We start from the raw sequence: 12,228 nt of genomic DNA, 5'->3' as shown, positions 1-12,228 counted from the left end.
TATATATATATATATATATATATATATATATATATATATATATATATACTTCACTTGGACTAAAGTGAAGTGAATCATAAGGGACACATCTTCAACTCAATCTTCAAACTTCTGGACTGCCTTGAGATTTATCACTAAGGTAACCATCATTGCATGTGATGGGGTTGGGTGGAGACGCGATACTCAGTGGTGTCTTTTTATCTTTAGAGCCCTTACTGGAAAAGTAGAATAAAACATTTCAGCATTGCGTTGTCACTCATCAGACACACTCTACTGACATGTTCCATGAGCTATTTACATTTACAATTTACAGCACGTCTTATAAATCTATTCACATTGGACATTTTAGTAATTTGATCTTAAACCTCTCAACCTCTCAACTGTTTTATATAACTATTTTATTTTACAATTTAATTATTTCAATGTATCCATTAAATTATCTACTGTAACTGCACAATTCTAGGGCTTTTTGCTTTTCACTGTATTGTATTTTACATCTTAATTATCATAATTCATCCATCAAATTATTTTCCCTAATGCGAACGTTTTATTGACTTTTATCATTTTATAATGGACTTGCCTCTTCTCTGTTAGTATCTGTTTTTGTTGTTCTGACTCAATGTCATTGTAAATGAGGGTCGCCCCTCAATGACCTTTTGAGAGTAAAGTTCAATGAATAAGCACAATATAACACCCACTGTACTACACAGTGCTGTTATGTATGGCTCCCGTACTACAAATGATAACGTGAAAGGAAACAAATCACATCAAATACAAAATATATTAAAGAATATACATATGATAGAGTAAGTTGAATAATTCAATGTAATGATAATCGTGTGAACCATCTGACAAAAAAGTTTAAATAACAATCAAACACAGTCACACTTTGTGGACACTCAGTTGTGTCATGTTCTGCTGGTTTTCCCACAGGCCGTAACTTGCACTCACATAGTTTGCTGCAGTTATTGTCAGTTTTTTTCGAGTAAATATTGAATTTTTCCCTCTCTTACAGGTCCATGTCCTCCATCTACAGTGACCCAGAGTGGAGCAGCAGCATGGACACAGCCGTGTCCAGGCTGTCAGGTCCTGGGGTTGAGCTGGAGGCAGCTCTGGCCTGGCTGGGCGAGAGAGCAGAGGAGGAGCACTTCTCTCTCTCTGATATCTGGGGGGTCTTGACCTCTGCTGGGATCATGAAACAGGTAAAGTGCAAACATACACAGCAAAGCTGAAATAAAGAAGCATGGCTGACCCAGTGCATTTGTTCAAATGCCCTTAAATGTATGGAAGCATAACAATGTGTGCCCTTTTACTAAACTATTCCCTCAATGAGAATGAAAGACGATGGTCAGGGATGAGTGCCTTGCACAAGGATACTGAAGCTTCCTACTCACAAGGCATAAAGTATCATCAGTTCACAACATCACAACATAATGCTATGACGGGGTGGAAAATTGTCTATTATCTCTTTTCATTGGCAAAAGACAGACATCAAGAACGTTTCAATAAATTAAAATTGCAGGTGAAGGATTACATACTGGATAGTTTGTTCTTTGTATTTAATTCATATATCTCACTTATTTGCACAAGTGGTGTCGTTATAAATTACTATATAATCTGCTTTGTTTCTGACATTGAAGTTTCAATATCACATGACAATGTTAGAAGATCAAATATCACCATATCCTTTCCTATATTCCAAGGTACGTCAGCTAATTAGCTAAGATCAATGTAGTCACACATACATGTAGTCTATGTGTGGCTTTTTTTTAATGTAGTTAATATTTTCTTTGAAATTAAAGCTGCATAATTAGACGTTAATTGACTTAAGACAAATTGAAGTGGTTAAGATTTGGAAAGTCCCTTATCGAGGGAATTAATCATCTTGCACTTATTTGTTGGTTAAACCACCATTTATTGATAATCAAAACTAATGTCAATCAATCAGAGAAAAAGGAAATTATACAGACGAGAAACTAAAATGAGCTGCAACAGTGTAGCCGTCACAAGAACATAATGCAGTGGTTCTATCATGAACATTCAAACTGGCAGTGTTATTTGTACTTATGCTAATGAGCCATAACTATTTACTATATTTCAATTGTAAAAGATATACGCCATCTCAAATGAAATTCCACTCAATGTTTCAACAGCGCTGTCACACCATCACATCCCCCGCCTCCTTTATTACTTTTAATACAGATAAGCTGCTACCACGTCTTTTTAACTTGCAGGTAGACTCAGCTGCTATTTGCTGGATAAACCAATTCTTATGTAGCCGACCTCAAAGAGTTTTAACTTCAATTATTTTATGTCTGACAGTCTTATATGCAACCTAGAAAATGTCCCACTACTTAAGTATGTAGATGACATGTCTTACCAATGTAGAGTCATTAATCATGTACACTTACTTTGTTACAGAACTTATGAAGTGATTTAATGATCATCTTTGGTTGAACAAAGGATGTGTCTAAATGTTAACAAGAACAACCTGTCAAACCCTCTATTTGAACCAATTACAGTTGTGTGCCAGAAGGTGGAGCAAGTGAAGTCCTGGGGATTGTGTTTGACTAATCTTTTACTTTTAGAGATCATGTGGAATGCCTTTACAAAAAAGCACAGTGAAAACTCTTCCTGCTGGGCAAACTAATGAATTTTGACTTCTGCCAATGTACTTTAAACCGTCTCTCTGTCGTGCCCCCATGGCGAGGTAATTGCCGTGTGGAGAGCTATGTAGGCAATAGATAGTTTTATATGTTTCATATCATATAAGTCTCAAAACTAAATGCAGATAGGCTATGTAAATATAAACATATATATTTTATAGCCATGTGTAAATACAAGAACAATATCATTTCTAGGTTTATAGTTCACTTACCTGACGCTTTCTTGGCAGTTGGATCATCGAAATCTTACTGAGGATGGCAAGAACGCCTCCAATCCCTATCCCATCTACAACGCAGTAAACAAAAACTGCCTGCACAATGGCCCTGTAGAAGGTACCGAACACACATAACTATGCAGACAAACATGCACACAGCTCAAACTGTGAAAAGATGCAAAATGACATATTAAAGGACTACAGACTGCAGCTGTAGATAAGTACTGAGTTCAGATTTCCACTAGATTCTTTCTTGATAATCAATCAGGTCTCTAACTCTGTAACATAAGTGTAAGTTATACTTTCTCAGTCTTTCTGCCTCTGTGTACCTGTGCTTGGCTCAGGTAAATGGTTTGAGATGACTCCTCATGAGGCTGGCTTTACAGATCTGGGTTTCTTCATTAACACCTCTCATGTGGGCAGCAACCGTGAAGCAGATCGTGGAGGTAAAGGGCCAGAGATGGACATGATCAAGCTGCAAGGTATGTCTGGCTCTTTTGACCGCTAAAAACAAAGTCTCCTAAAAACCAGGAAATCTGTCCATGAGCAACTGTACTGAAAGAAATGTGACTTTAAAGTTGTAGTCTGGCTATTTCTTTAACCCCAAGACACCTTTTGTCACATTTACCTAATGTGTTCATATTTTCTTTTGCTTATCAACGTTACAAAGCTAACAGCCATATTTAGCATTATGGAAATCTAGCGAGAGTATACAAAGTTCATTTTCTCTAGATTTGTACCAAATACCATGTCAGTGTAAAAATGTTTGGAAGATATGTGGATTGTGAAGAATAAGTCCAATATTTACTTTGGTGGCTGTGGAGGGACAGAACGGGATATAGTCTGTGTTCAGGTTCACTTCTCCCATTGGAGGTAATAGACTCAGGATCGGCCGCTAGTGTCCTAAAGGGGCTGGGCCGTGGTGAAACCCTTGTGACACAGATACAGGAAACCGACTCTCAGTGGGGTCTCTTCTTTCTGAACTGTCTCTGGCTGCGGTTACGTATGACCCAATGACGTCATGAGTCATGGAATCCTGTAGTTACTGTAAACGTTGAGTCCATGGACGGGTTTTAGGGCTCAAGGATCCTGGGAAACTTAGTTAAATGGCTCAACTGCCACTTTGAGTGGCGAGTCCCTACACCTCCATCCAGGATTTATACACCTCCAGATTCAGGAAACATCAATGCAGATCCCTCCCACCCTGGACAGAACCTTTTTCAGCTCCTCCCCTCTGGTAGGCTCTATAGATAACTGTACGCCAAAACAGCCAGACACAAGAACAAAATCTTTCTGCTGGCCGTCACTCTGATGAACAGTTAAATCAGTCATGTACTGTCAATAACAGTGCTAAAGGGTGCCTTGTGTGTCGGTATCTGATGCTGTGACAAAGCGTCTGTATTTGACTCCTTGGGATTGAGAACGGACTGAATATGTATACATACTCTTTTTTTACTACCTATGTACATAACAGTGCTGTCTTTTCTTAACCATTATTTGTCCAGCTTTGTAGTCCTTGTGCCGAGCTGTTCTTTATATTTCTGTGTAAGTACCGGAGTCAAATTGCTTGTATGCCCACATATTTGGCCAATGAAGGTTATTCTGATTCCGATTGCCCATAACTTAAAGTATACTGCACGCTAGAAGATGTTATTGTCAGCAGAAGTGGCAGTTTTACAGTGCGTGTCCTGTCGGTTTCTGCTTTGTCATGCAGGTATAGTGGGCAGCGCTGTAGCAGATGAAAAAAGTCTGGTCCAATTTATGCCTGACTGGCTGAAAGGTAAAAATCTTAATTTGTCTCTTAATTGGGAAAAAGTAAGGAACAAATGTTCAGCAATAGAAATGACTAACTATATGTGTCTGTGCATTCAGGTCTGGTGGGTACAGCAGCTGCTGTTAAGAACAACTTACTGGATGTGGTGTTTCTCTGGACTGAAGGTATACAGCTTTATAGAATAATAGCTTGTATAACACACTCCGATGTAGCGATGTTATGTGTTTTTAGGCATGTAGATTTATATTTCTAACAGTTCCACAGCAGATCAACAGTTTCTGGGACGTCTTGGACCGTTACATGCGTGGGTACCACAGTCTTTTGAAGCTAACAGAAGTGATCAGAGAAAACACTGAAGATCCCACCGTTTTATCTGACCTGGACAACCTGCAGAAAACATTAAAAGGTACCAAAATTAGCGATGATGGTGATGATCTGAAACTTCACATATGCAGAGAACGTTTTCTGGGTGATCAAAATAATCCCGCAACGATGAATCCTCTTCCTATTTTCCAGAAAGTATGAATTTAAACCCGTCGGTATTTTTTGGAAAGAAGAGCCAAGAAGAACAAAAACTGATTTTTAAGCAGTGGCGTCAGAAAATGTTGGCACCCTTACGGATTTGGAGCCAGAGTCTGGATGAAGCACCAATCAAAGAGAATGGTCAGTACCAGAGTCATACCATTCTTTAACTACTGTCTGTCCTGCTACTGTCTGCAACTTGTTCAACAATGCAATTGCGTTTTTTAACATGTTTCATCGTATTATGGCCCTGAAAATACTCTAGGCCAACAATTTTAAAAACGGAGGGCATAAAAATGAATAAGAAAGCTAATTAACCGAAGGTTAGCACAATAGCTGCACTGGTTACCTATACCAGACAGGATCTCTCACTGTAAATACCTTTAGGTCGTTTAAATTGAAAGCTGAATTTCTACGGGACAGTGCAACAAGCTGTTAACATATTATAATGTATAATTAATATTGTAATTTCACCGTTTCGGGTTGTTATGGCTAACCTTTTAGCTAATTGTTCCTATTAACACATACACCAGACACAAAACAAAATTGTCATTCATTCACTTATTTGTATTCATTTGGAGACATATCTCTGTCAACATGCATTTTGAACTGAAAATGAGAACAGAGCATGTCATCAATAAAATATAGTACATAAACACAGAAAAATCATATAACAAATAGAAAACATGAATAACAGTTTCTTTCAACTGCTAATATATGTTGTTTTAACAGGCCTCTCGCTGCCATGCTGGTATTTCGTTATTGTTGTTAACAGGTACTCACCTGTAGTCTTTTTATAGTGCTTACATCTGGGTTGATGAGTTGACCATTAAAGCTGTTTGGCCAGTGGCACAGGTATTTGCCAATTGGTCCATGGGTGTGGCATTTTAAATGGCAGTGTTTTGAAAAAGCAAAAGAAGAGAGTATATGTTCAATTCATGTGTCTTATCTGGAGAACTCTGTGCAGTGTGCTGTTGAATTGCAAACTGTGTGCAAAGCAGAACATGTGCTTAGATTTTTGGAGGCTTGAGCTGAGGTTTTGTTCTCTATGTGTCAGTCTCAATAAGTGTGCTTGTCTTTTCATTACATTCTTTACATCAATTTTTTGAGCAGTTACAAATCAAAGTTTTACTAGTTTATAGGTCAATACATTTGGTCAACACACGTCTCTTACACGTTTTCTCTGTAAGGGATGGCTGAAGTCCGACGCACTGGACAGCATTTTTGCTTTTGTTTGTATACAATTTCTTTGTGGACTTCACAATAGTTTTGCAGAACAAAATAAGCATAGATAAGAAGAGGAGACTGCTCCGTTTTATGTCCATCGCCCTCCTCAAACCGTGACTTCAAACGTCCGCTCCGTAGGACTGATAATGCCGCTCGACACGCCGCTCGCAAAGCGCTAAAATAATAGCGTGCCTCCAGTAGTAGACCTATAAAATTCAGAATTTAACAGCTTCTAGTATAGACAGCAAGGTCAGCAACGCCTGTAATCCCTATCCATGTTGAATTAACCACTGGTAGTTGCTTGGTAATCAAGGCTGATATTGTTTGTTTTCCTCCGGCGGCGTGACGAATCAGGGAAGGACACGTCGTGACCATTAGGACCCAATCAAGTAGCAAATGTGGGTGTCCGCGTCATTGTTTTCAAAGGTCTCCATTTCTGCACGTCCACACTAAAATGCAACCCCCAGAGTTTTAAAACTAAAATGCTTTAAGTAGTGTTTTAGGGGCTCTAAAATGCGTGAGAAATGTGGACGCTAGGCGTGAATGTAACGAAAGATATGCTTTTAAAACCAAAACGTAGTAGTGTGGATGTAGCCTTAGGGTGTTAGCAATAGCAATCTGTTGTTACTATTGAATTGTTTTTGCTGCTTTGACTGTCAAAGCACTTTGTGAACTCTGTTTTTAAAAGGTGCTATATAAATAAAGTTATTATTATAATAGGAGAAAAAGAACTGTAATCCAAAACATCTCCAACATTACTACCTTTCTAGACTGTTTGAATTTTCAGCAATATTGTGAGAGTGAAGTACATGAATATATTGACTAAACATAAGTGTTGTACTGCACACTGATGAAGATTTTCATTTTGCACTGAAAATGTGTATATTCTAAATAGAATATAGTACATAAAGACAAAATAAAAATTATGAATTACTATTATTGTTGTAAAAGGGTACTCATACTCAGTCACGTGTCTTATGTAGAGAACCGTGTGCAGAGTGTTGCAAAAAGTGCCATGTTGAATTGCAAATTGGGTGAAAGGCAGCTGTTTAGAGTGTTGGAGGCTTAACTGAGGTTTTGCTCTCCGAGTGTCAGTCTTTATGTCATATTAGTGTGTTAGCAATAAAAAAAAATGTATAGGTAGATGTTGTGTTTACAGTTTGCGTTGCTCCCCCCTAGTGGCAAAATAATTCAAAAAATGCAGCTTTAAGTTTTTTATTACTTACAGTAACTTGATCATTTGGGGTTCTCTGTTTTACCAGTTTCTTTGCTAATCCAAAAAGTCATCCCTCTGATTGGGAAATGGGAATGGGGAACAACTGAAAACTTCCTCTACCAATACCCAGGTGAACCTCTGTCACGAAGCCTAATACCTGTACATGTATTACATTTACACTCCTTTGATTTGCCAGATATATGGTAATAAACAATTGAATAAGAATAAACATTTGCTATATTGTGATTTGTGCTGTTGGGAAGGTGCTGCGGTGCCATCTTGTATCAAACTTAAGGAACACCTACAGCTGATAGACGCTGCTTTGATGCTCAACATGCCCTTCCCTCCCTTCCTGGGAGAAAAGAGAGATGCAGACCTTCTTATTGCTCTGGACTATGGGGCTGATGACGCCTTCAAGGTGAGACGTTTGTAAAGTGAGCGTTTGTGGTTGCCCTTGTGTGATGTAGGTATATTAATGGAGCCCTAGGATTAACAAATGTCATAAGACTGGCTAATGAGAATAAATCAAACTGTTCTCTGGTCAGATTCTGACTCTTGCCAGAGAATATGCAATGGCAATGAATAAGCCTTTCCCAGAAATAGACGACAAAACCCTGGAGGAGACGGCATGGCCAAAGGACTACTATGTGTTTGAGGGAAAAAAGAAGGAACCCACGATTGTTTACATGCCACTCTTCAACAGACGCAACTGCAAAGGTCTGTTACACCCAAGCTCACAACACAAAACACTGATGTCAAATATGTTCAGAATCGTTAACAGTTTTATTCTGGTCCAGATGCGAAGGAGGTCAAAGCAAAGATGGAGGAGTTCTTCATCTTCCAGCTTCCCTTCAGCCAGGAGAAGATTGAGTTTGTGTTGGAGATGGCGAAAGCCAACATAAAGAACAACAAGGAAACTCTGCTGGGGGAGATGGACAAGGCTGTTATCCGCCGTCGAGTCAATATCTAGGGTGGTCAGTTTGAGTATGTGGATGGATTGACAGACCAAAAAATGATGGATGTGGGTTCAAATTATTGAACAATTATTTCATATCATTTCTAGAAATCTTCATACCTCTTCTTGTTGTTCTTCGTTAATCCTTCTTCTTCCTACACCTTCTTCTTAGGCATGATGTACAGGCTTCAGAGACTAGCATTCAGACTTGTGAGAGAGGTTCTTCAGCTAGATCCAATTGGGGGAAGAGTGAGGTTTTGTTATGTGGGGATTGGCGGCAGGACATGCTGCCTCAATTGCCTGGTCAGCTGCATGGCCTAGTACAACAAAATCAATGTAACGTGTTAAACACAGAAACAAGAAGCAAGCACAGCAATAAAGGTAGTCTCAACACAGCATTTAACAGGACTTAGTGGTCCATTCAATTCACAACACGGTAAAAACTTACAGTGTAATAAAGGTTGAAAGAGAGTGGGTCTCATGAGTTATCCTTCCATTTCTTGAAGCAAGGTGATCCGTGTCTTTCTTCTGCAGGCCGAGTGAGACCACTGGTTGCACAGTGTTCTTTCAAAGGAGAACACCAAAAACAGTCGGTTCTAACTAACACTGGAGTTGAATAAAGAAAGAAAAAAAAATCCATTGTGTAGGAAAATGGGAGGCGATGTGTGCTGCCTTGTACTGTAGGGTCTGAACAGTGGTGGGCCGTCAGGGTCAGCAAGGCCTTCTCTGCTGGCCTAAACAGAATCACAAAGTTATAGCTATTTTATAATTTAATAATTTTTCTTAAAATCTGGAAGGGTTTTGGCTTTGGTCCATGGTTCAGACTTCAGGCTCTACATGTAGGCCTCTATATGCGCATGCTTTTTTATCCTACATGTAGGCCTTTCATTGTTCACTTACATGGTGAGGTCCCAACAGTAGTCAACCAAGTTCAGATGATTTACTAAATGGATTTCCACTCTAATCAACAGTTATATAACAGACAAGACAAATGTAAAAAAAAAAATGTTTTGCAGCTCTCTAGTGGGGTAATATGGTACTATAAGCTCCTTAGGATATGATGGTGCCTGACCAATCAGGGCTTTGTAGGTAAGCAGAAGGATTTTAAATTATATTCTAGATGTTACAGGGAGCCAGTGGTGAGAAGCTAATACAGGAGTAATATGATCTCTTTTCTTAGTTCTTGTTAGTACACAAGCTGCAGCATTCTGGATCAACTGGAGAGATTTAAGAAATTTGTTAGAGCAGCCTGATAATAAGGAATCACAGTAATCTAGTCTAGAGGTAACAAATGCATGAACTAGTTTTTCTGCATTCTGCAAAATCAGACAGGAAGTGCCTGATTTTTTAAATGTTAGGTGAAAAAAGGCAGCCCTAGAAGTTTGTTTTATCTGGGAGTTAAAAGACAAATCCTGAGGCTGGCTAACTACAGTAGCTAACGACTGAGCTTCCATGGTGCGGAGCCATGCTTCTAACGCACTAAGCCTCGCCTCCAACCTAACAAATAAACTACACTTATTACATGTACCATTATCCTTAAGGGAGGCAGAGGAATTATTGACATGTTGTCATGTTTTTATAACTTGGGGAGTTTACATTTTTTTTCCATACCAACTACTGAAAAGGCGTCACACAAATCTTGACTGTCTGACGGCCGAACCAACACTCTATGAATGCAGTGATGTCACTCCAAAATGGCGGCTTGCTAAATAGCAACATAAATTTCATATTTCTATATATATTTAGTTTAAAGAAAATATGCTTACATGCATATCTTTCCAGGAGAGAGGTGAGAAAATCAATAGCCCGTCAATCAGTCAGTCTGTGTGATCTGTACAGAGCTGGTGTCAGGACGTGTTAGCCTAGCTTAGCATAAATACTGGAAGAAGTCCAAAGTTGCAATTATGCCTATCACTACCAGACCTTATAGTTTTTGCCCCACAAAGGATCTAAAAATAATAATACGTCATTTGTGATTAGAGACCATGTGTATTATGGTCAAGCATTAATACTTGTTTTTTATTTATATTTTAATAACAGCAATTCTGCACACTATGATATTTACAACTGAATTAGAGAACACACAAAGTTAAACTCAGTAGCTATTTTTAGGTGGGTGCAGTAATACCTCCACTTGAGGGGGCACAAAAATTGTAAGTAATGATAAATGTCTCAGTGCTACATCTCCAGTCATATTACTCTGTATACTACTTCATGTCCCTTACGCTCTCTTTATGCAGGTTATTGACCTGTTCCTTCATTGAACGAACAATCTCTTGGGAGTAGAGCCTTTGACTATCAAGCTTCCCTTTTTGGTTTAGGCTAAACTTTCCAAATCCAGGCCGAAGATGCATATTTTCTCTGTATCCTATGACCTCTCCCAGTTTCAGTGGCTGAGAAATCTTATTAAAGCCTATAAATCTGATTTCTTCTTTGACAAGTAGGTACCCCAATTCTGTTCTGCTCTCTTTCTACATGAATATTATTTTTAATTTTTCGAACCTCAATCAGTTTGTTATATTAACATTATTACCTGTGTGTTGGGGAATCTAGATGTTTTTTCATGCCCAGGATGCTGTAGACCAGTTCTATTCTTTATCATCGTTTTCATGTCTAACAAACCCTTTTCCTTCTTTCTCTACTTCTGCAGTCCATTTTGGCACATGAACAGACAGATATGCTATATTATCACAGTCGGTAGCCACGGCTAACTATCCTTCTTTTCTCTTTTCCTACAGCAACATCCCGATCACAGACCTCCTCACAGCCTGTCTTCTTCCCGTCTATGTAATGTCAGTGACTAGAGATGTCCTGCAGATAACTGTAAGCTAGTGAGGTTTTGCGGGGCAAAAGTCAAAATCGAAGCCACCATCTGCCTCCGACAGGAAGTAATTCAAGCCTTAGTCTGACCCCAAAGCTATTTTGCAGTATTGTGTGTATCTGTCTGATGCACCGAAAAGCTTTGATTTCTGTACTACTTGGCCATTTAAACGACATACTACTATATATAAATGACTGTGGAAACTGCCAGATTACACTCTACGGGAGAACCCAGATGTGGACAGGTGAATGGGGAGTCCCATATTTACAGATTGTTCCACTGAATCAAAGCAACTAAAAAATAAAACAAAATAAGTTGATGCAGCTTTAAATAATCATTTAATGGTGGTTTTATTGACAATGAATACAGGTGGATTAAAGCCTTCTTTCATCTTATCACTTGTTTAAATTCAGTCTGTCGTGATTCAAGATGTGAGGAGGAAGGTGAGGGTGAGAGGAGGGAGCTGTAAGGAGCAAGGTGAGAAGAGGGAGCTTCAAGGAGGAAGGTGAGGGTGAGAGGAGGGACCTGTAAGGATGGAGGTAAGAGGGAGCTGTGAGGTAGGAGGTGACAGGAGAGACGGAAGGTTGAGAGGAGAGAGGTGTGAGGAGGAAGGTGAGGGTGAGAGGAGGGAGCTGTGGGCGGTGAGAGGTCAGACTGAGAGTACATCCACACTACTCCATTTCTAAACGTAAACGGAGTTTTCAAACTAAAACGATCTCCGTCCACACGGCGTTTCAGCATCGTTTTCTAAATGATCTCCGTCCAGACTAACACGCCTGAAAACGAATATCACGTGACTCTTCACGTACACTGGGCATGGCATGGTTGCTGA

At 39.2% G+C, this 12,228-nt stretch overlaps 1 protein-coding gene across 1 annotated transcript in view; it reads left to right on the top strand.

The window, feature by feature from the left end:
• The window catches only part of LOC116400224 (cytosolic phospholipase A2 gamma-like), a 20,572-nt gene extending 9,137 nt beyond the window's left edge, over positions 1 to 11,435 (top strand). The window contains exons 4-14 of the mRNA XM_031877949.1: positions 1,016 to 1,202; positions 2,897 to 2,999; positions 3,226 to 3,363; positions 4,596 to 4,661; positions 4,912 to 5,061; positions 5,172 to 5,318; positions 7,667 to 7,750; positions 7,884 to 8,038; positions 8,166 to 8,337; positions 8,418 to 8,604; positions 11,314 to 11,435. Coding sequence (XP_031733809.1) covers positions 1,016 to 1,202; positions 2,897 to 2,999; positions 3,226 to 3,363; positions 4,596 to 4,661; positions 4,912 to 5,061; positions 5,172 to 5,318; positions 7,667 to 7,750; positions 7,884 to 8,038; positions 8,166 to 8,337; positions 8,418 to 8,590 — 1,375 coding nt within the window. The 3' untranslated portion in view covers positions 8,591 to 8,604; positions 11,314 to 11,435. The remainder of the gene's footprint in view (positions 1 to 1,015; positions 1,203 to 2,896; positions 3,000 to 3,225; positions 3,364 to 4,595; positions 4,662 to 4,911; positions 5,062 to 5,171; positions 5,319 to 7,666; positions 7,751 to 7,883; positions 8,039 to 8,165; positions 8,338 to 8,417; positions 8,605 to 11,313) is intronic.
• The last annotated feature ends 793 nt before the right edge of the window (positions 11,436 to 12,228 follow it).

This window comes from Anarrhichthys ocellatus, unplaced genomic scaffold (genome assembly GCF_004355925.1).
Source record: "Anarrhichthys ocellatus isolate YVR2014 unplaced genomic scaffold, GSC_Weel_1.0 scaffold156, whole genome shotgun sequence".
Lineage (NCBI taxonomy): Eukaryota > Metazoa > Chordata > Actinopteri > Perciformes > Anarhichadidae > Anarrhichthys > Anarrhichthys ocellatus.
The sequence above is the reverse complement of the archived record's forward strand: the minus strand, read 5'-3'. Positions and strand labels throughout refer to the sequence as shown.